This window comes from Hydractinia symbiolongicarpus, chromosome 11, assembly GCF_029227915.1.
Source record: "Hydractinia symbiolongicarpus strain clone_291-10 chromosome 11, HSymV2.1, whole genome shotgun sequence".
NCBI lineage: Eukaryota > Metazoa > Cnidaria > Hydrozoa > Anthoathecata > Hydractiniidae > Hydractinia > Hydractinia symbiolongicarpus.
Window position 1 is genome coordinate 26,898,581 of NC_079885.1, and position 24,138 is coordinate 26,922,718.

General features: G+C 33.6%; 2 protein-coding genes across 3 annotated transcripts; one reads left to right on the forward strand and one right to left on the reverse strand.

The window, feature by feature from the left end:
* Positions 1-6,420: 6,420 nt before the first annotated feature.
* On the forward strand, positions 6,421-15,197 carry LOC130613884 (myb-like protein AA). Of its 2 annotated transcripts, XM_057435238.1 has the most exons (8): positions 6,422-7,705; positions 8,294-9,840; positions 10,768-10,834; positions 11,044-11,112; positions 11,594-11,671; positions 11,753-12,382; positions 13,036-13,145; positions 14,309-15,197. In XM_057435238.1, exons 2-8 carry the CDS (start codon positions 8,294-8,296, stop codon positions 14,361-14,363), a joined length of 2,556 nt encoding a protein of 851 aa, XP_057291221.1. In that variant the 5' UTR covers positions 6,422-7,705; the 3' UTR covers positions 14,364-15,197. The 2 variants fall into 2 exon arrangements, with proteins under 2 accessions (XP_057291222.1, XP_057291221.1); XM_057435239.1 differs by lacking the exon at positions 11,594-11,671 and having other exon boundaries at positions 6,421-7,705.
* Positions 15,198-16,016: 819 nt separating this feature from the next.
* LOC130614442 (zinc metalloproteinase nas-14-like) lies at positions 16,017-20,869 on the reverse strand. The gene is made up of 15 exons (XM_057435873.1): positions 20,786-20,869; positions 20,632-20,701; positions 20,370-20,558; positions 19,878-20,001; positions 19,504-19,600; positions 19,161-19,229; positions 18,869-19,082; positions 18,637-18,711; positions 18,437-18,550; positions 18,142-18,258; positions 17,980-18,069; positions 17,572-17,811; positions 16,589-16,759; positions 16,388-16,485; positions 16,017-16,184 (listed from the first exon to the last, which is right to left on the reverse strand). The coding sequence occupies exons 2-15, from the start codon at positions 20,699-20,701 to the stop codon at positions 16,050-16,052; spliced, it is 1,803 nt and encodes a 600-aa protein (XP_057291856.1). The 5' UTR covers positions 20,786-20,869; the 3' UTR covers positions 16,017-16,049.
* Between the last annotated feature and the right edge of the window lie 3,269 nt (positions 20,870-24,138).

A 24,138-nucleotide genomic window follows, 5' to 3' on the forward strand; every position in this document is an offset into this window, starting at 1 on the left:
GCTTTTTATCTTTACTGTTCTGTTGTTCACTTCTAACCTATTTTATACAAAGTGAAAATATGACATAGCCACACTGCAATGAGATGAGATGTGATCCAGTTTTGTTTTGTTTTTTAATTACCAAGTGTTTAAAGGATTCTATTGATCTATATACTATTGACACAAAAATTAAAACATGAATTATAGAAATAAAAAAAGAATTCAATTGTCTGTTTTTTACAATAATATTATTTACGCGACTATTAAATATTTTTATTTTCTCTTTTAATTAATACAGCAAGATTCTCTTCAAAACAAATGGTAACAAAAGCCAACAGCGCGATACATATCGACTTACGCATTAAGAATAAACAAAAGGAAAGGACAAGTGGTCATACATCCTACGAAACACTGTTTTGTACTTATCATTTCCGATAACGTTTTATTCTGTTATTTCTTGAAAGTTTAATTTACATATAGACTCCTCTGTTATAAATTAATATAAACTTGTCCTTTGAAAAAAAAATTCAATTAAAATGTAAACATTGTACATTTTCTTTTGACAATGAAAAATTTGCTATCGACGTGTCGATACAAGCGTGAATGCCTTTACATATGCTTCCGTCATATTGTTGTATATAATTTGCAGAATATAATGGAACATAATATACTTATGCATCATACCACATATTAATTAAAATATAAACATCATTGCAATATGTTTTTCGATGCACTTTGCTTTCACAAGATGGTTTTTCTCGTATTTACGTATAAGGAAAACCTCGACAAAGTGTTATTGTGAAAACTGCTCTACAAAATGTTATTCTAAAATGTGTAACACAGCCCCGAAACCATGAAATACTGGGTTGACGTCCAGCGGGGTATAGTTTGTCATCACCGGGATGATTGTGATATCATCCTCAGATTTTAATAGTCTCTATTGGCACTGGTGATACAATTAGATAAACGAATTATTCCGATGAAAAGTCTTAACTATGTTTATTTTTTTTTCCATTTTCATGATGGTTCTAAACGTCATGAAAAAACATGGTAAGGAAATGTCTCCCTTATCTCCAACATGTACATTTTCCGACCGCTGCATTTGTCTTTAATAACTAAAAATTATCAAAAAGTATTTCTTAACGGTATCGTTTGCACCTAAGTTACATAAATCATGAAGCGAAAAAAATTGTGTTAAATTAAAACTTTGTTATTCTATGTTATACTGAAGAACGATATCTTAAGGAAAGAAAAAGAATAAAAGATGAGTCCGCGAATAAAAGGACTACCCTTAATCCGTATAATTGATTAAGATACATTCTGTTGGGTTTTAGGTATGCATAAGTTTGGATTTATATGTTAAAACAGATAAAACGATATATTATACAGATGTATCTTAAATTAAAAGACGTTTTTATAGCATCTAAATTTTGACCGAAACTTTCCTCTAACTAATCCTTCAAAGCGTAAGGAAGCTATCAAATAGAGGGTCTCTTTTTTAACTCAGACCTGGCAGTGAAAAGCACTCACTGTGGCTTACTTCTATTTTCCTCGTGAACTAGGTTCTGATTAAACGTGTTTTCTGAGGATTTCACCCCTTGGAAGTGGTTTTTATGACAGAAGATGATTTCAATTCGTAGATATACCAGTATAAGCACTAGCCTTATCGTATTTGAAAGAAACTTGTCTTATGAACATACGAGCGGAATAAATTCAGTTTGTGCTTATTAGCATGTGGAAAAATGTTGGAAGAATGAGTACTTATATGTGGAGAGAAAGACATTTTTCGTCAGATTCGGTCAATTGGTCTTTCGGTTTGGACGTTCGCCGATAATTCAGTTCAAAGTCGCCGTTGTCTCAAAAATGACCGCGGCTGTAAGTTTTTGTCTGCAGGGGTTGCTTCAATATTATTTCGGGAGACCGTTGACAGAAAATTTGTAGGAATTTGGCCAAAAATTTGACAAGAATTTTCTCCTGATGAGAACGTGGTTGTTACCCAGAGTTGACCGTTATTAGAGATTCCACTGTAATATTTTTAAAACTTGATGCAAAACAGTGTTATTGGATATACGCGATCTTGGAAAGTTACATTGGAAATTATTACCAAAAAATAATTGAATGTTGTTTTACTTCGACAAGGTGGTGAACTTGCAAAAAAGAACAAAATTCGTAATGAAAGGTAGGAAGAGATTAGTAGTCGTTCAAGAAAAATATATTATTTCTTTCATTTATATACTATTTATTTTTTCATTTGTTTGTTCGTTTTTTAGCTATTGTTTATCGTCTATATTTGTTTACTTAACCAAATGTTATAAACATTATATACTTCCATCTTTATTTGTATTGTTTCTCTCTTGCTTCCTTGTTGATTAGAAAATTAATCAATTTGTTTACCGGATTGCTGGATTGGACTATCGGATTTTAACCTTTTTTGGTTACGTTTTAGAATATACCGGAGCTTTTTTTTAAAAAAATTGCCAGTTATTTGATTGTATTTACGGATCAAACAAGTTTCCATGTATCTACAACCCCCCACCACCATTTCTAGTGGTAAGTGATAAAATTCTTACATGACGAGAATTTAAGCAGGCGAAATCTTAAGGCCGGTAAAATTGCAGCCCATTACAAATTTTAAATTTGAATATTTCAAGTTATTACAAACTTTTAAGGAAAATCAAAAAATATTGACAAATATTATTCATTCTTATTATTTATTATTTACTTTTTTTTTCGCGTTACAAACTAGAAATTAGAAAAGGGAAACATATAATAGTTAATTTTTTGTGTTGTGGGGAAAATTATGACGTCACACAACATTTTTTAAACGGTAATAATTAATCAGAGACGACAATTTTTTTAGCCGACAAGGCATGCTTTTTTTTTTTTGAAAATTAAAATTAAGTTGAAGAATTATAAAGTAGAAATTTAGCCTATATAATAACGTGATATAAATTTGTGGTCCGTATGATAAAAGTGTGTGTCGTTGGACAGTGTAGCGCTACATCAGGATTTACTTTTCTATGAGATGTAAGTCTTCAGCTAATTATGCGGAATTATGACCAAAGACTAATCGAAGATTTATTTACGTTTACACGTTTTTAAGACAAAAATTATCGCGTTTATATAAGTCAATGCAAAGTTTGGGGATATTATCAGATCGGTAGAAACCTAACCATTTGGCTTATAGATCGAATAGACTAAAACTATACGGTAATTGTGAAGTGTTTAGTAGCATAATATCAAATGTTTATATTTTTTAAATTTTCAGACTTGTATTTTGAATAGCCTGTGACCTTAACATTTTGCCACTTCACAAAATTCAACTAGCTAAACCATCGCAGACGTACTTTAAGAGAAATAGTTTTTGTGACTTTTGTAGTTTTTGAATATTTTTAAAGTTTTATCCCGCAAAAAGTAAAGTCAGTCGCGAAAAAAATATATATAATTTTATAGAACCGCAGATATTTCTTCAGTATAAACTTTCTCAAACGATCAGGCTCAAAGGTAATGTTTGTAGCTTTACTTTTTAACACATTTTAAAGTTGAATTTGCTCTACAAAGTAATAATCCGCGAAATACCGAAACAGCTAAAATGGGACATTTTTATGCTGATATCATCGCGTCCATATTTTTTTTTTTCAAAAATAAAATAAACTTATTTTCTTCTTGGTTGATGTTCAGATGTTAAAGCCGTGGTCGTCTGCTTACCTTTAAAGTCGTATCAAATTGTGGTCTAATTGAACAATGTCTCTTTTGCATTTTGAGAAATCTTCTTTACTAAAAACGATGGGAAATCGTGATATATACAGACGATACGATTTTCTGTTCTTACCACCAAGTCTTTTATGAGATTGGAAAACACCTTATGACTTTAAAAAACCATTAAAACAACTTAATTTTATACCTTAAAACGGATTTAGTGGTATTTAGTACTATTAAAAGCAATGCATCGATATTACAAATGCAACGACTTCAACGCTTAGCATGGTTATTTGGCGCCAATTGTAAAGAAGATTCCACAGGAGTGGTTGGTAGGAATCTTGCTCTCCTCCGTATTTAACAAACTCTATCGTGCTCTTAGTAACATCTCATTGAAGAACTTCCTAAATAATCATCAAGAAGAAGGAGAATAGTGGAATCGACATGTTGTATGATCAATCACAAAGTTATGTGTAGAAATCTACCTCAATACAAACAATTGTCAGTGTATCACACACGAATCGAAATCTTAAAATAACAGGAGGTTGTTCCACACTTTAGAGTGAACTGGGGAAAGCACGAGGAAATTAACTGCCGTTGATCTGGAGATGTATTAAAGAAATTTTGTAACATATATACAAATCTATTTTTTTACATTGTAATTAATTTATTAGTGTATATAATTTTCATTGATTTTTGATTTTACCAATTTCCGAAGGACTTGGACAAAGAAAGGTATTTGTATAAATATTACTCAAATATAAATAAATAATAATAAATTTAGACCTCAGCGTTCAACGAATCGCATCTTTGTACTGAACAAGTATATTCGCCCTTTTGTATGGTACCATTATGTTTTGCATTCATCCAGCGTGGTATAAGTATTTTTTTAGGATATGTACTTTTGTTTTTTTCCTGCATAGAATAATTTCGTATTTCGACGCCAATTTGCTACCTCGCTAGCCTAAACGCATTTGGTCCCTTGGGTCTCTTCTCCCCCGTCTTCGGGGTGTCTTGTCGAAAACTTTCTCACGAGTGGTCTCCGCCACTAAGTTTTCATAAATTTATTTCATTATAATAATTTTAAAAGTAATGTCATACATTTAAATATTTAATGATTATTTTGACCTTTTAAAGACCTTATCCAGAACTACAAGTTGGACAAGAACTACTGTTCATACACTGTGGGTCATTGCTATAAAACATAATTTCAGATGATATCCAAAAATCTATTTTCTCTTGATGCAAGTTAAAATAGCACAAAAAATTTTTGTTAATAATACCCGTTTCCCGATTTGCATGTTTTTTAGAATTTTAATGTTTTGACATTAAGATCATGTTCAACATCATTTAATTGGTGTGTTTATAAATGCTTAACTCAATCCGACAAACGACAATACTGTTCTGGTGGGGCTAACGGTCGAAGTCTTCTTAATTTTCCACTTGTTTAGTAAGCAGAGATCAATTAGTACAAAATTGACTGATTTAAGAGGTTGTTTGTTTACTATATGAATCTAGAAATTTCACATTTTATCAAGTTTTAGGTGAGAATTTCAAAAATCACATTTTATTTGACAAAGTTAAAAAATAGCAGCGGTTTTCTCAATCAAAGAAAACTAATTTGGAAAAAATGTTAGATCTTGATTATTAGAAATATTGTGCTGATTCAATGTAATTTTTATTCTTTGTAACAATCCTATGGAATAAAAATTGTAAATATTTTTTTATATATAGTTTTTTTATTTTGGCGAATATGATTACGGGCAAAATCCCGGGTAACGTGGTTTTAAAAATCATTGTCTGCTGCAATTAGGTTCGTGTCGTCGTAGGAAAGATTATTGGTTCCGATTTTCCGTTTTCGTCGTCCGTTTTTCTTTTTGGGGTTTACCAGTCGAGTGCTTTTCCATGCCTCTAATTTTCGAAGAAATATGGCGGAATTCGTGGTTGGTCATTCAGTGCGAAGGATTTGGAAAATTAAAAAAAAATAATTTTGCAAGTACGATGCAGTGGATACAATTTTCTAACACAGTTCTATTATATTACTGTTATTTTTCACAGAATCCATTTTAGCGCAGTGTCAGTTTTCTGCTGCCCAACCTCTAGTTTGAGCAACAGAAACCTCTTGAAGTTTCTCTGCCGAACTTTATATATAGCTAGCTGCAACAAACTGTTTGTAGCTAAGGATCAAACTAACTTTCTTGACGTCAAGCAAACACTCTTCTGAGCTCCTTTTTGCTGACCTGATCCCAAAATCTGAAGAATCTTGAGAGTGCTAATAAGCTGCATAGCTAACTATATACTTCATAAAAATGTGGCTGTTTAGTGTAGCTATACCCTTGAAATACAATGTCCCAACTTAAAAATTAAAAAGCATGCTTTTGGTTATAGTACATTATTAACACAGTGTTGTAGCTTATTGGAACATTGAAGCCTTTTTAAATGTTTACATTTTTTGCAGTAGGCCCTGTGTGGCAGGCAAAAGATGCAGATGCTAGGTGAAGTGATGCCTTTTTTAGTCTTTTCAAACCCCTTAAAGAGTCACATGCATTCCTTTTAGAATAAGTTAAACATCTGTTTTTGCAGTTTTCGTCCTTCATCTCAGATCTCTTTACAATAACGAGATAGAATTCTCTGTATACATCTTAATCTTTTCTTTTGTCCCATATTATTTTTACAATAAATATCAATATGTGGCCTAGATTTAACCCAACACCCTAAGCATGCCCCTTAAAAGTGACTTTACATAATTGTGTAAAAGTAAACATCAATTTTCATTTATGTAAGGGCAGGGAATAATTACTCCCCTCTTCAAAGTTTTCTGTGTTATTTTAAGGAGTAATATAATGTCCTTTGAGAATCTTTCATTCTTAGAGCTTTTTTGTTGCACAGAGTTAGAAAATGAGAAACGACTTTGACTTGTGACATGACGAAACAGTAATACATCTCTTCACGGTTTAAGTTGTTCGCTCATTTACTGTATTGAAAAAAAGAAGTTACCATAGCCCCGGGTTAACCCAAGTCATGTGAAGAGGGTCATTAATATACCCCGTCCAACCCATGCTAGCATGGAAAACGGACGTTAAGCCGAGAATGATGATGATGATGTGAGGGAAATTGGGGATATGGCACACTGTGTGGGCAGTTGGATGTTGCAGGGAGTTTTCTGGTAGAGCGCGGGAACCTAATTGGGTCTGCGTATAGCTCAAAATGAGCATTAAATAGTGTAGGACTCCCCATCTAAGCCGTATCCCCTCCTGGACATAATAGATAAGGTATACCCCTTAAAATTTGTGGGGCTAGCCATGTAAGATATGCACATCTATCTATATGCTTTATTACACAAATATATATTGCCACAATGTTATTTTAACATTTTGCTCTACTTAAGTAAACAATTGATTGACATAACCCTGGGTGACGGAAAAGAACTCAGTCCAGTTGATGGACAAAATAGTTTTAGTTTATCATAAAAAAACAAACAAAAAAGAAAATCATGTCAACATATGTAAACTCTTTGCGTTACCAAACACTATGCCAACAACGAAATAAACACATGTTGTTACCATCAATTCGCCATACTGGGCATGTTTAAAAACCTAGACTGATAATACTGCCGATCCTTTCCCTGGCACTGCTGATCCTTTCCCCTATTCAAGAGTGGTTGTACAGTAATCAGTTTGTTGCATATTGATATGGTTGGCATAAAACACTAAAGTTGGTCAAATTTTTCCCTATTTCCCATATTACTTAAGTATAATTTTCAGCAATGTTATGTTAGGTAGGTCAGGTTATGTCAAACAATTATTTTAAGGACAACCTTGATATGCTCATAAATTAGCATAAATCACCCACTCTATTTGGTGGTGAGTGAAAATAGATAACATGACCATTCATGACATTTAGTAAAAATATTTTATTAAAACTTGTTTTGTAAATGCTTTTTTCTATTTTGTTTAAGAACATAAATATATTATTAGAACATAAAATTATAAATGTGGCATCTAGTTGGAAAAAATAGCAAAGCCAGGTGAGTGTTAAAATATTTGATTGTGTTTTTACAGGTATCAAACCTTTCCAATCTAATGACGCTAACTAAACATCCAGACTAATGACACTAACTAAACATCCAAACAAATGACGCTGACTAAACATGCAAACTAATGACGCGAACTAAACATGCAAACAAATGACGCTAACTAAACATGCAAACAAATGACGCTAACTAAACATGCAACGAATATCAGTTGTGTTGCTTTGAGAATGAAAATGGTTCAGCAACATGTTCTATTTTTATTTAATGTAGAAGGATATTCTTTTTCTTTTTCGCATGAAAATGATTAAGGTTTTACATAGGCTGTTATACACTTTGCATGTTTGTCAATACAATGTGTTAAAAAGGGTTGCCATTGTTTTCTTAAATATATTTAACAAAAGACTAAACCAGTAGCAGCCCTTAATTATGAACTGTCTTGTTTTTTCTGTACAGATTCTTATATAAAATTAACATTTTTTTCTGATTTCAAAAGTTTCTTAAATTTTGGTCAGTTAGTAAGCTTCTTGAAAAAAGGCTTTTTGCATAAAAATTGGATTCTAATATATGAATTAAATATTTTAGATGGCCGATGATTTGATTTTCCCGCCCAATGATCCTTTCCCTTTGGTGGGTGATCTCAATGATGATGTTTTATCAACTGATATTAATCCCGCTTTTCCACAGTCTGAACTTTTAAATATTCCTCAATTGGTACCACCTATTATATCTCCAAGTGAAGATCGCACACCTTATACTCCCATCAGTCAACTTATGAAGCAAACAGAACAGCTAGCAGCTACACTTGACCAACCTTTAAACAGTAACGCTAATGATCAATTGAATTTCAGTCACTTGCAGAATAATTCTTCACCAAACCAATTTTTGGGAAACAATATACAAAATACTTTGTTAAATAATAACAGTAACTTGTTAAATACATCAAATCATATTTCAAGCGCAGCCAATACGCAATGTTTAGTTGTTGGTGGACAACGAATTCAAATTCCTCCGCAACAAAGTCAAAACGAAAATATCCCAAATCTTAATGTGGTTAACTCCACAAACACAAACATGTCTGCTAAGCAAATAAATCCTGAACTTCAATCAGTTAAGCAACAAGCTGTGAGTAGTAACATGGATGGCAATTCAAAACAGTCTGTCATGTTAAAAATGCCACAAAACTCACAACTCAAAGGACAAATAGTTAAAACTGCTGATCAACGTTTGATGTTTGTGACAGAAGTGAATGGTAAACGTGTGGGTTATATAATTCAGCAGGCAAAACCACCGAATGCCACTCAACAAACTGCACAACCATCTGTTGAAAAGATTAATATATCACAATCAACAACTATATCAAATAACGTCTTTCAATCTGCTATGCTCCCAACAAAATCTGAAACACTTTCACTTGATACAAACTTGCATCAACAAAATTTAAATAACAATGGACAATCTTCACCAGATGCTGTAAGTATTATTAATCCAGTTGTAACAAAAAAAGAATATACAAAAGCCTTAAAAGAAAAACTCCAAAATTTACGAAATCCTACCAAAACCCAAAATTTTAAGTTTTTGCCTTCGTTAAATAAAACATTAGGAGAAAAAATTATTAACACTGGTGTTTACGATAGTGAAAAGAAAATTCAAGTTCACCCTGTATCGCAAATTGTTAACACGTCAGTGAGTAGTGTTATCAACGATTTTGATACAATTATGAAAGATGAACAAGAAATGGACGTTGAACAAAATGACGATGAAGAGGGCCAAGAAATTGAATTTAGTGAAAATGATTTGACAGGAGAATTTAACGAGAACTCAAATGATTCTTTAAAAAGTCCAGTTGATGAGAATATGTCACAAAATAATGATGAGGATATTACTAACTTCATTCCAAGGAGAAGAACTATTAGTACTGATGATGATGAAGATTCTTTGCCTTTATCACAATTAAAGCATGAGTCAGAAAATGCAGTGCCAGGACTGAGTATTGAACCTGAGACTGTTTTCAAAAATTCAAAGAAGGGGAAAGCAAATACTGGAAAAGCTTCTTCAAATAAAGCTGAACCAAAAGGGAAGAAGAAAAGTAAATCTAAAAAGAAGAAGAAAGACGAACGAGAACCTGTAAAGTAAGTTTATCTCTTGGTAATGGGAATTATAAATCATTAAGGTAATTTACAGAAAATTTTGTTAGTCTACATAGTATTTCCTAGTCCATAAGGATCCTTTAAATGCACTAGAAACCTCTCTGCATGATCCTTGTTGGTCATAATACAATAATAACCGATTACCCCAGGCTGTACCGCAAAAATCGCTGAAGGTCTAAGTGCCGACCTCCAGTGCAATGACTGAGGGCGATATTTTCAGTTTATTATTGTATTTGCTAACCGTCAAGTTAGATAAAGATAGAATGTGATCAGACAGAATGTGGCTGAATCTGGTTATTTTATCTGTTAAACTATTTGACATTGTTGTTGTTTCTATCCTATGAAAATGTTCTTTTCTATAAATGTATTGTGGGAGTTACATATATAATCTTTCCCGATGCTTCTTAAAACTTGTTTTTCGTGCCTGTTTACATTTTAATCTACCATTTTTCTCGACGACGGGTAATACCACTCCATATCGGCCCGTCGTTAAGAGCGCTAAGCCAATCAGAATGTCTAAAAACCCATATTGCCCGCTTGCAAAATCCATGCGGCTAACAAGTACCAACACTAATTGAAGAGGCTACTCTGGGTAAATAAAGATAAAAAGTAATGTTGTGAAAATCTCTGTAATTTGCAAAAATTTAAGATTTTACCTTGAAATATTTATCCAGTGTGGTGCATTCAAATATAAATTTGATGACTTCACGAAAAATCAATAATTCTTTCAAGCTCTGCTTCCATTACTTTCGTCTTAATAAAATGAATTCAAAGATGCATTCATGCAAAAAAAATTTTTATCAAATTTCATTGGCTGCTTGCAAAACTTCTACAAAAGATACTTACTTTATAAAATATTTAAGAAAAGACTTGCCAGGGTTTACATCTTTGTGCTAAACTTTTTTTTAGACCACTGTTAGCGTATCAAGTATTTTTCCGAGACAGGCAACGTGAAGTGAGAGTGAAGCAGCCACAGGTACCTTTATGTTATCGTTTTTGTATTTTTACTTAAAACCGCTTTGCATAACAAATTGTTTTTATCGTGTGTGACTTTTACTAAAACCCCCTTTGATGGAGCAGTTGCTTTTATCGTTTGTGCATTTTTACTTGAACCACTTTGATTGACAGTTGCTTCATTTGCCTCTCCTTATTGAGAATAAAGATTTCCGATGTTTTTTTCTCCAGCTGACTTTTGGTGAACTGTCGAAGATTGTGGCACATATGTGGGAAGTGCTGGATGAAAGTGAGAAAAAGGTAGGATCTTTTAGGTAAAGTCTGCTATGATTCGAAGTTTTCTGAAAACCCTTGAGTTGTTTTTCTTAACTTGATATGAAAATTACCAATGTTTAATTTACACTCAAGTAATACAAATTATTACAGCTGACATTCTGATCAAGTAGGTCTGGCAGATCCAAGAGGAGGATCAAACCATGCAAAAGTAGCTGTTTTAAGAGCAGATTCAATGCTTTTTTAACCCGTTGAATTAAGAGCAATTTAGCCTTATAATGGAGCTGCTGAAATATGTTTTATTGAAATTGGCTTTCATTTATGTATTTTTCAAAACAGGTGTTCATTTTTTATGGTTTCTATTTGGTTTTCTAGTGTTTCCCGTTGGTGTTATTTAAGGGGCTTAGCATAGACGTTTGTTACCCGAGATATGCCGCATGTGACACTTTTTTTACCCCTAGAAAGTGCGGTACCAGGTTAACTGAGTTTAAAAATTATGTTCTTGTAGGTGTACCAAGATACATACAGCACTGCAAAAGCTGAATACGATGTTAAGATAAAAAATTACAAAGATTTAATTGCTAAGGTAACTTTCGAAATATGAAGCAGTCTCTAGAAGCCTTTAGTGAACACTTCTAATTCAACATTGTTCATATTTTCTTTATAGGAAGTTGCAGAGAATACGTCTATGCACTCCCCACCTTTTAATGATGAGCAAACTCAGGAACCCGCATCTCCCAAAAAAACAAAGAAGACAAACACGAAGAAGAAGAAAAAATCGCCCGTGCGCAAGAAACCACCTGTTACCATAGAAACTATAGAAACAACAATCGATCGTGATATGATTGCTGAAGTGATGGCGAGTGACGAGATTCCAATTGAAACTATACTTGACAGTCCGGTAAGCCGAGAACCGAGAAGCGGAAAACCGAAAAGTTTCGCGACAGAAGATTATCCAAAGTCTCCTTCTCTTCCTTCGTCAGACAGTTCGTCGGAGGACGAGGATAGTGAAAGCGCGATAATACGCATGCGCCAAAGAGCAGCGGAATTGAAAAAGAAGATATCCGAGGAGAAGAAAGCTGTGCAGAAGAATAAAACTAAGGAGAATACGAAACGTGGACGACAAACTAAAATGGAGGTGACGACGATCTCTATGATTGAAGAAATTGAACCAGTGAAAGAAGTGAAGAAGCCCGTACCAAAAAAAGTTGCTCCGGAACCCGTTGCGTCGCCACCTCCAACAGTCAGTAAAAGTTCTTTTAAAATTCCAAAAAAATCAACAACAGAGAATGGACAGGTTAGTCTGCGCGCAATGTTCTATTCAGCACTTGCTCGAGTTATTTATTTATTTTTTGTAAAATATTGTAGTCTTTTATATTTTTAATAAAGTTGAGTTTACTCCAAAATATTGTCCGTAACAAATGATATGAGACTTTTAAGAACACGATTTAAAAAGATATTGAGGCGCAGAATCATTTAAAAATAAGAAGTAACTTAAAAACATTTCCAGAAGATTTGAATAGTCAGGTTAAGTAAGATGAAAAAAATAACTTGGAGAAATTAAAATCAAAATAATTTTTTTGGTTTGTTCGTTTCAAGAGACTTTAAGCGTGTCAAGTTCAGTCATCAATTCCCAAAAAAAATATTTTAAAAGCAGAGCCGGGAAATTGATCGTGGAGATGGCAATATTAGTGGTTAAGAAGGTTTGGACTTCCCTAAGAAATTTTTACAATAGTAAAAACTCTACAATGGTGAGCACTATGCTCAAGTTCTCAAATTACGGACTAAGTTTGCTGGCCACCAACATATTATTTTGCGCTGTTGTTTTAACCGAGCTATCTGCGCGCATTTCGTTCAGTTTTTAATTTGCGCACCTAACCTCAGCGCGCGCGAATTCTTAATGCGCGAATGCAAGTAAGATTACTCAACTTTATATTTCTGTTCATTTAGCCGAGTGGTCCACGTTTGTGTGCTCGTACTTCATGTAACAAGCCAGCTAAAATAACTCGCGAAAGAGGAGGACAGTATTGCAGTAACGAGTGTTTGGTTTTGTATTGCAGGTATGTAACTTTTGTGTTCTCTCTCTTAACGAAGATAGTGAATACGCATTACCTTTTATTAACAACGTTAATGTGTCTTTGATTTTTTTAATAAATTTTGTAAACAGTTTTTTGACACAATTGTTGTTGAATTTATAACAAAAATATATAAACTAAATAAATTACCGAATACTTTTTATTACAACTTCTAAATTGCAACTAAAAATGTTTATTAATTGGAGGGCATTTTATTTCCCAAAGGAATGAGAAAAAAGTAAAAACATTTTTCACACCAAAATTTGATCACTTTTAACAAACAATTGTCATTAAACTGTTTGATGATATCAAAACAAGCGCCATGAAACTGAATCTCACCCGGGATTTAGATTAAATGTTTTCTGTTTTGTTTTTAAAATTACATAGCCAAAAATCAATTTCGCGAAAACGAATTTAATGACATTTTTCTTTAATTTAATGACGTCGAACATACTGTTTCTCGATTTATACCGTTTTTAGGGGTTTTTAAATGTAGGAGACGTAAAATAACGAAATTCACATACATAGTTTCATGTAGTTCTTGGTAAATTAGAAGAAAAAAAGGGAAAAAAATATAAATTTCGCAGGAATTAATTTTTGCGAATTCCCCGATGATTTTCGCCGGAGCTAATTTTTGCGAATTCCCCGATGATTTTCGCCGGAGCTAATCTTTGCGAAATTTAAAAAAAGGCGCAAAATTCGCGAAAATTGATTCCCTTAGACAATTGGTTACATGAATTTATTTTCTCCGAATGTTTTAATGTGACTTGTTTATAAGTCGTAGGCATAAACTTGATTTAATCTGTTAAGTTGCATTTTTATAAGAACAATGAGGCCGAAAAAGTCTAAAATTTCACTGAAAACCTGGAAAAATTATTTGAAGGCAATATTTTTCACAGAATCGTTTATTGTGATTAGCGAAAGTTATGATATAAGGTCGCAAGAATTTGCCATGTACTATAAACTGAATATTTTTAAAAATTTAAGAACAAAATAAGAACAATTAAAAAAATAAGAACACCTAAGGCTGAAGCCAAATTTCCTGGTTGTTATAAAGAGTGTATGCTAAACAACAGCGTCCTTTATGTTTTACTTGCATTGTGGTTTTTTACTGGATATATTAATGTGTTGTATCTTTGTTTTTTTAGGGAGGTCTTTGATTCTTGGGTGATAGAAAGACAAGCTGAAGAAGCAGTCACGTGACAACTAAAGAACGAAAAAACATTGCAATTCACAACCTACGAATGAAGTCCAAAATGTATAAAGTTGACTCGAAATCGAGTACAAAAAAGAGACTAAAGAGCTGCACAGCTCAGAAAGACAATTATTAAATAGACCCGTTTTGAAGTTATTTCTTAACTCAATAGCGGTGTTAAAACATACACAACTTACCTAAACATGGGTCGGTTGATTTTTTCTGTTGTTGCAGGAAAATTTGTAATTCAGTTCACCGGATTTCGTCATTCTTGAAACAACGTGCGTTTATGGTTGCTATTAGTAACTTGATAAAAAAACACAGTATTTGAATGTATTTTATACGCGAGGAAAATTTATAGTTTGTAAAAATGTACAGATTTTATACAACCAGTTTGTCAATGACATATTTTTGCGAAATACTACAAGAAAGATATTTATTTGAACATCAAAAACATTCTCCTAGAACTACCCTACTACTCCATTATTTTCTGTCAAAGTTGCTTGAAGACTATCCCGTAAGTGGCGATATTTTTACGATTTCATGATCGTTTCAGTAGCTGTTAAAAGAGCATACTTTTTGTTTCTGTGTGTTTCGTGATACGAAGGAAAGCAGGCTGTGACAACGTACGTTTTTGTGGTTTTTTAATTCGCATAAAAAGATAAAATTTCTGTCAAACTATATCAGTTCACCGTTTGATTGATCAGCGAGCCTTGTTGCGAAACTCGATTAGTAAAATATGTGGGACGAAATGGTTGTATAATTTCAAATTGTGTTCTTATATTTTCATTTGTAATGATCTGTTACAAGGTGAGACAGCATAATAAAAATATATATAGGTATTTATATTGTTTTGTTTTGCAGCTTGTACCCCCGGACTTAACCTGTGACGACCCATCTCGTTTAAGCTGTTTATTTCCCATTTGCAAATGTGGTTTTACTTAATAGACCACTTAGCTGAATAATATAACCATGACAACAGAATTTACAGCCTAATTCTTAGGACCCTTGTCATCAAATTACCTCATGATTAAAGGAATTCCAGGGGACAAATTTGTAATTAGTCTAAAATGTCGAAGTACATTGCGACATTTCAGCCGTCATTTTTAGTCGTTAAGCCGAAAATGCGAGAGGCGATGGGTATAACAATTAAACAAAAGCGGCGATAACTTGGATATCTAGTAGACTCTATTCGATTCATCAAATTCAACGCACCATAGTGCTTTGAAATTTGATGAATATAAGATAAAGTTTGGGGACCATGGGCCAACGCCATGTGTGCTTAAGAAAATAATAATACGCCACAATAACTAACCGACTCAAACTGTAAAAATAATGTGGCGATCATTTTCTGGTTATAAATGTTATAGAATCCCATTTCTTCACTATCATGGCATGCCCTACTTTCTTTACATGGGATTTGTTGATCCGCAGGTATAGCCGTTGCATGAACTACCGACCCCTTTTTGTCAAAACGCAATAAATGACCACTGGGTTGTATATCAATGAATCAGTGACAGAAATAATACTAGTCTTGTATTTTGCGTGCTTTGAAGGAACGTTTTCAGAGCTTAGTTAATCGCTGCAGAGATTAACAATCTATGCTCGAACCCATACGTATTTTTAACTATATTTTTTATACAACTTGCAGCAATGACAAATTTTTATTCATTATAGTTTATTTTTTCGTCACATTAACAACCGTACAATTCCATTCTCACGCACGGAAAGTTCCATTCGATTGGGATATAACGAACATATCTTGCTTGTATAGGATTGGTGAACTTGTTTAGAACTGGAGTCACGTGATCGCAATTACCATCGAATACCTTCAAAATAAAACATATTTCAAAATTTTATAGGTCCATACAGATAAACGAGGTTATTTCCGCGAGGTAGAGGGGCTCATTCTTGTCCCCGTAGGTCTTTGAGAAACACCAAGGTTTGTGCGAAAGATCTCTAGCAACGGGGAATGACAAAAAAAAACTTTTAAGGAACAGGACAGGAGATTTATTCGTGACTATTTGATTACCTTATCGGCGCCGTTATGCTGGTATGTTTGGAAGTTTGATCCATTGTCGCTGTATTGAATTTTAAACTTTGAAACTCTCTCGAAATACTTGTCTCGTCCTAAAAATATATAAAAAGCACACTATTCCCTCTGGTACTGTGTGAAATCTAGGAAGTGAAATATTTAAAGGAGCAATGGGAACTAAGTTGCACAAAAGCCTACCCTGAGTTGCTATATATGTTATAGTTTTCCTTTGACCCAAATCAACCTGCACATAGCCATTTGCTGATTTAGCGGAATCATGAGACTCTGCACACCAGGCTCCGATTCTTTTGTTTGTGTGATCGTCTTTGTAATATAGACGAGCGTTTTTCGCATGTGCTTGCCATGTACCTGAAGCAGAGAAATAAAACAAATGACTTGCTTACTTTTAGTTTGCCATTTTAAACAACAGGCTTGTGTATTTACTACCTTTTTCGTACTAATATTTGCGAGCATTAATTTTTGTCCCGCGAAAAATAATTAAGTGTATTAATTTTTGCGCAAAAACAATATGAATGTATTTGGCGCATATTAACTTGCCCACAAGTTTCTCCCTCCCCTTATTTATATAATTAATTTCAAGCGATAGTAACAAATTAAAATTTGTTGAGTTCATGTAAACATGTCATCAAATATTATTTTTATCACAACAAAACAAAACTTTTTGCGTTACTATTGTTTACACGCTTAATTATCGATATTCATTTTTATTGGTAACAAAAAACAATGTAACGAAATTTAATACTTATCGACCTGAAATTGTTACTATCTCCTGAAAAAAGAACTAATCAATGATAAGCTGGACTTTCTGAAAACAAAATTCACGGCGTAAAAGGCGGGCTTTATTCTCAAACTCTGAATTTACCTATTCTCTGCATCACATTCTACAAAATAATTTACTGAACTAAATATCCTTATCTACACTGTCATAACAACGGCAGTGCTACCACCTTTGACCTTAAAATGTCGAAAACAAATGCTGACCAAAATTTACGCAGTTTTTTATATTCAGACCCTGATAATCTTTGCGGTAAATGTTTTGCGCGTAATTTCTGTACTAAAGTTTGCGCACAAGCAAACGTTTTGCGTGAATGCGTTGGATAGTACCAAATCTTAACAGTTTTGACGCCACACTCTTGATAAAGTTTTTAAAATGAGCAAACCTGGAATAAGGTGCGATGGTGAGTAAAATGCTGAGTCAGGAATTTTGAAATTATTGGTTCCATCCCATGCCAAACCAAGAGGATTTGTACATCGGCCTGGTGGTCGTTGAATTCCATTGTCACAGTCTTGCACCTTGCAGGATTTCATACAATTTTTGTTCATCCAACCAGGATTAGATTGACACTCGCCTTGTGTAGCCCAAGTTGAACATTGTGCATTATTGTCAACACACAACTTTCCTGCAAAGAGATATGTGTAAAATTAAGATTAAGCTAAAAAGAGACGGCGTAGGCTGATATGTCCAGCCTAAGAACGATGACATCCAGTCTAGTGTTAATAAGTTTAAACATTGAAAAGAGAATAGTAAAAAAAGAGATTAAAAATGCATCCAACCATTACAAAATTACCTGTTCCTAAAAATTTTCCTTTCGGTCTGCTTGTTGGTACAGGTCCTTGTGTTGGTGGGGCTTGGGTAGGAGGTTGGGTTGGTGTAGTTCCTATGTATAAAGATTTAGTTTATTTTGTAATCTTGTTATGAGACCTGGGATAAAAGTTAAAATAACTTTTACCTGCACAAGTTGGGTTGCAGCTTTTTTGACACAATCTGGCAACAGTCGGATTGGTGCTACAGTGACCACTTCTCTTCCAGTCTGGACAGAACTGTTTCCTGTCAATACAATTGCTTCCTGAGAAGTAAACAAAAATAACAAATGTATTTCCAGGGTAAAGTTACAAATCACTATTGTTTCATTTTTTGCTTATATTTTGTTATTCTTTGACATAATCAGATCTGAACGAGTAGCTATAAGAAACTTCAATAATTCTCTACTATAATTCATATTTCCTATTTTTTTTAAACTTCACCTTTGCATGATGGAGATGCACAACTTAGTTTGCAGTTCTCTTGAACATATGTACTTGTTGAGCATTGTCCGTGCTTAGCCCAATCTGCGCAGTATTTGTTTTTGTCAACACAATCTAAAAATAAAAAAATATTTCAAAATATAAAAGCCAATTTCTTCTCAAATGCGAGCACAAACAAGATTTTTATTTATTCATCTTACCGTTAATATCACGTTTGTTTTTAAGATCACCGATATGGCGCCTCATTCTTGATTGTTTGCGTTTTCGCTCGATAGCTAAAAAGGAACATGGCGGCGTCAATAGAAGTATTTATTGGTTAGGAATTACAGTATATCATATACCTCTTATTTTCTTGTCTTCGACAGAAAAGTGGAAGTTTATATAAACGTGATGAGTTATGACTCCACCATGTAAATTCCACCATATTCTTACCTGGACAGTTGTACATGAGAGATGTTTGCTGAGCGTCCGCCTTGCTAAGAGCAATATATGGAGTCTTTCCGTTTAAAGGTTTAAGCGGACTTATAGTGTCTTTACCATTCGATGAGAAAGCATTCCAGGGATAGTGCATGATGGATTCGTAATCATAAGGGACTCCAAGCGAGTCTGTGTTTTTCACAATATCGAATGCATCTTTGAAACGACCCTGAAAAAGCAGTGACTTGTATATATCCGGTACATTCATTAGAGCTTTTTAAAACATGAGAGGGATATACAAGCTTACTATGTTTTCCCAGTGAACTTTAATAAACTGGTCTCTGTCCTTTCGATTTTGTTCATGATAAAAACCAACCTGCAAAAAAAGAGAGTGCACTAAAGAAAGAGAATACTAAAAGAACCATCTCGTACCCAGGACTTTTTTCGTTCTTTCATATGTGGATAGCGCAAGCACCCACATCAGAGAACAAAAAAAGATCTAGGAACAAGTTTTTTTAAAGAATACGTGTAATGTTACTTTAAACGGATGAAATTGCATTTCACGAACATAACCGAAAATTAAGGCTAAAAAATTCCAGGATTAAACATCAAAACAAGTCAAAAAGGATAAAATGTGGGTACTTTCTTACCACGTGACCGATCTCATGAGTCATGACATGTTGATACTCACAACCGTCACCGACAGATATTCTTGTGTATGACGACATACCAACATTTCCCCAGCAACTACAATGCAATCATAACTTTAAGAAATCTGTAAAATAAACGACTCGAAAGAGAAGCTGGTGATTTTATTGATAAACATTTGTACTGTTGAGAACAAATACAGCAAGCTAGACATGGTGACAATTTTTAAAGTGGATCGATATCCAAATCTTTTTTTGCTTGTTTTTTCGAGATCATTCGAGATCATTACAACGACCAAGTTGTAAGTACATAAAAGTTAGAAACAAATTACTGCAGCTTTACAGATGGGATTAATACCAAGAAAGTTATTGCTTACTGGGTATCTCTAAAAAATTTGAGAAAATATTTTTCGTTCGTTCTTTTCACAAATCGTATGCATGTTTTCGCTTCCCATTCTGCCATTGCTTTGTTAACTGAATCCACGGCGTCCGCAAGATTCTCTAAATCACAGAATATGTGGTCTGAAAACCAAATCAACAAAAACAACAACAACAACAGCTACGACAACAACGACAACGACGAAATCAACGTTGACAACAACAACAACAATGGCGAAAACATCAACAAAAACAACAACAACAACAGCTACGATGAAGACAACAACGACGACAGCGACAACGACAACAAAAACAACGTTGACAACAACAACAACAATGGCGAAAACATTAGAACAAATCAACGACAACTACGACGACAAAAAAAAGTCAACACCAACAACAACGACGATTAAAATGACGATAACAACATTAAAAAAACATTATCAACAAGAACTAAAACATCTACAAAAACAACGACAACAATGCATTACCGATAGAGCAATCAATCTCATAGGGAATGACAGCATTGGTCCATCGAAGATTATTTCCCGTTACTGCAGCAAAAGCATTTGAACTTCCACCCATGTCTTTACCAGACTTTAAAGCTTCCTTTTGTTTAGCAGTCAACATCATATCACCAAAGGTGAGATCTATAGACTGTTGTGGACTCTGAAGTGGATCTAAGTAAGAAAAAAATTTGATTCAATAAACTAAACGCAGAGATCATGTAAGTTAAGACGAAACAATACTTACCTTGTCCTAGAATTGGGTCTCCACCCCAAACGCAAGTGAGCGCGGCACACAAAAACAAAAGAGAATACATCTAAAGACAGAGCATAAGGAAGCAGAAAGATAAGTAATGTTTGGGAAGCATAAGTTAGTATGAAGGCAGACTGGTTTGCCTTACCTTCTCGTTAGTCTTCAGTTAATGTAGGGAGGAAACATCATCTAATGAATTTATAGTATAACTTCTTACCAACCCAGAATGTTAATATTGTTTCATCTGTTACTACAAATGTTTTGTTTATTTGTTTGTTTGTTTGTTTGTTTGAGTGCAAACATCCTATTTCTTCCTTCCGCTTTTTTTCTTCCTAAAGTTCGTTTGTGTAGGTGTTTGATCAGTGAGTTTTCAAAGTTTTTATTGAATTTGATCCGAGCTAAAAACCGGCGGAATAGGGAGAGTTGGTAAGGAAAGCTAACCAGGCTGGCCAATATTCTTATTTTTCTATTGTTTCAAACAATAGATCCCTGTGCTTTTACTCTACAATCCAAGCCCAATATCTTTATAAAGCATATTCTTAAGAAAAATAAAAAAAAGCGTGTCGCATTTCGTGACGTCCAGCACATTACTCGGTAAGAATACTACGCTTTTTGTAAGGTGAGAAATGGGAGGTTTTAGGGTCACGAGTAAGGAGGAAAGCACTCAAAAACGTGATAAAACCATTCAATATTTTAAGAGATTAACAAACTTAAGGTGGTAACAACTACTTACGATTGAACAAGATAAAAATACTAAAAAAAAAGAAGAAGTTAAATGCCTGACAGAATAAACAATTTTGGGAGATTTTTGGTTATCTTAAGGTTATTTAGAAGATTTCAGGTGTGGCTTTTGAAATGTAAAATTCAAAACTTTTAATTTTAGATTTTAATAGCCGTAACAGCGCCAGAAAAATACTATAAAGCACAAAAACCCTCTGTAAATGAAAATTTTACCCTCTAAGAAGAGTCAACTTTAAAGGGTAATTGACATGGATGTTAAAGCATTCTACGAACACAACGACAGTATGTAGAGGTAGGGCGGCAAAAAAAGAGAAAATAATTATTAATTTCGTACATGTGAAAAACATTTTTTATGATTTTTAATGACACAACTGTTAGCTGAACCAACGACAACAGTTACTAAATAACATGTTTACTATTTGTCGACTTTTGCAAGCTTAACTTTTTTGCGAATAAAATACAATGTGCAATATAGATAAACAGACTAATACTTTCATAATTTCATTCTCTGCTAATCTCGATCCTAGGCTTCTCCTATGATGTGCGGACCGGACAGGAAGTCATGTAATGTGTTAATTGGCAAAAAGCCATTACGTTTTTTTGACTTCATAATGATTCGTCATTTTCTTGAAAAGTGAAGTTGTAAAAAGGTTCTTTGGTGGTCACAAAAATCGTAAAGATGTGATATGTAGAAAGACCTAATCAAGGAAATTTTTTAGCCGTCCTAAGCCCCTTTAAAATGGTAATAAGCCGTATTTCATTCGCGTAATTTTAAAGCGGGTGGAATACTATAAGTTCTTATAAGCATATATTTTTGTTGCTATTCTTTATAAAAGCATCTATATAGAATGAAGAAACATCGTGAATTTTTAATGCAAAATGAAACTGTTTTCATGATTAAAAATGTACTCAACGCCATTACAAAAAGTAAACAAGAAGCCCTGGGGGCTCTAAGAATTTCCGCTCGCTACCAAAATATTTGATGACAACCTGCTAATTCGTTGTGTTATCGTGCCAGATATTCGAAGAGGTTTTGTGCATGAAGCTCTGATCATTCATAGTTAAAAGTCTTGCGCTTGAAACGTTTATGGTTTTAAACAGCATTTAGTTGACAAAAAATCAAAATTTTGATGTGACCATCATTTTCAGCATACTTTTTTTATTAACTGTGCCAAATTTTGTTTAAAATAAAGTAGTTATAATTTTTGGACCAATTTTGGCCTAAAATGACATTTAGGTGACAAAAATCAAAATTATTATGTCACCATTATGTTTAGCACACTTTTTTTGTTAACTGTGCCAAATTTTGTCGAAAACAAATACCAATTTTGGCCTGAAACGTCATTTAGATGACTTCCCAGTAGTTAGGGAGCTTGGGTAAGAAGTTTGAATCTGTGACGGAGGAACGTGAAAAGGGTCGATTTTTTCTCAAAAAATGCTCCGAAAGAAAAAAACGACGGTTTTAAAGAATTTCCTACGCCTGCGGGCGCGGAAATTCAATGAAATATGCTGCCAAAACTGGTTGGGATTGCTGCTCATAAAGATTCAAAAAAGTATTGTAGCAATAACAATACATATTTTTCCCAGTTCACCATTATATCCGCCATTATGTTTTTTATCAAATATCCGCGCAAATAGAGAAACTCTTGTTCCCGCCAAAGGTTTGTTTTAACCCTATTCGGTCCGGGGTGTTTCGAACATACTATGACCGGGACCGGGGGGGAGACTCCGCCCCCACTCCCTCAATAACTTTTTATAGAATTGTTCAAATTGAATCAAACTTGGCACACTTATAGTACGTTATAAATTTTTGCTTGCGTCAGCACATTTTCTGTGACGTCATCAGAAGCTTGAAATTTGTTAATAATACATCTATCTGCCTAATATTTAATTACTTTTGTTCCAGAGCGAATTTTTGCATTCTGTTTGAATTTTCTTAAAGCTAAATAAAAGATATTTAACACATTTTCTGGTTTTTACATGGATTGCATAAAAAGTTGCCAAAAATTGCAAAATCGGGAAATCGGATTAATCACGTGTCTAAATTATGCAAAATGATTCTTCTTAATAAAACAAAGTTTTGTTGCAAGTTTCAAGTTCTAAGGATAATCCTAACATGAGTTATCTAATTTTCCCCATTATAGAGATTTCATAGAGATTTTTAGCGGTAGTTTCGAGTAATGGCTAATATCAAAGCCTCTGAAAGGTCTGGAACCTAAACATTTGGCATGCAAGTGTCTAATAGATAAATATTGAAACTCAGTAAGTTTCATAGACATATAACATAGCAATAAGGAGTTATTAAAAAAAGGGTTAAGTCCGCTTGTGATTATGTAATATTTTTGTAATCAACTAACGAGATTGAAAATTCAAGGGTTTACATTCAGCCCGCATTAAAATTATAAATTAGAGCTTGTGTTGTTGACACATGTTTAATTTTGTTTCCATATAGTCGTTGAAAAAATTGCAAATATACATAAATTGAATTAAATAGTCTTATTTTGTTTGTGCGACTATTTTTTCATAAAATATATGTTCTTTTAAGCTAAACCCGGAGAATATCGCAAGGGAAAGAAATCCGGAGAATATCGCAAGGGAAAGAAATTAAGAATTTTTAAAGCATATTAAAATTTTTTTTATATTGTTCACCAAGTTTTGATGTCCCCAAAATTGCCACACCAATCTAAATTATCTAAATTAACCTTGGTCAGTGCAAGTGTCGAAAATAATGCCGCCATAATTATGTAAAGCGACATGAAG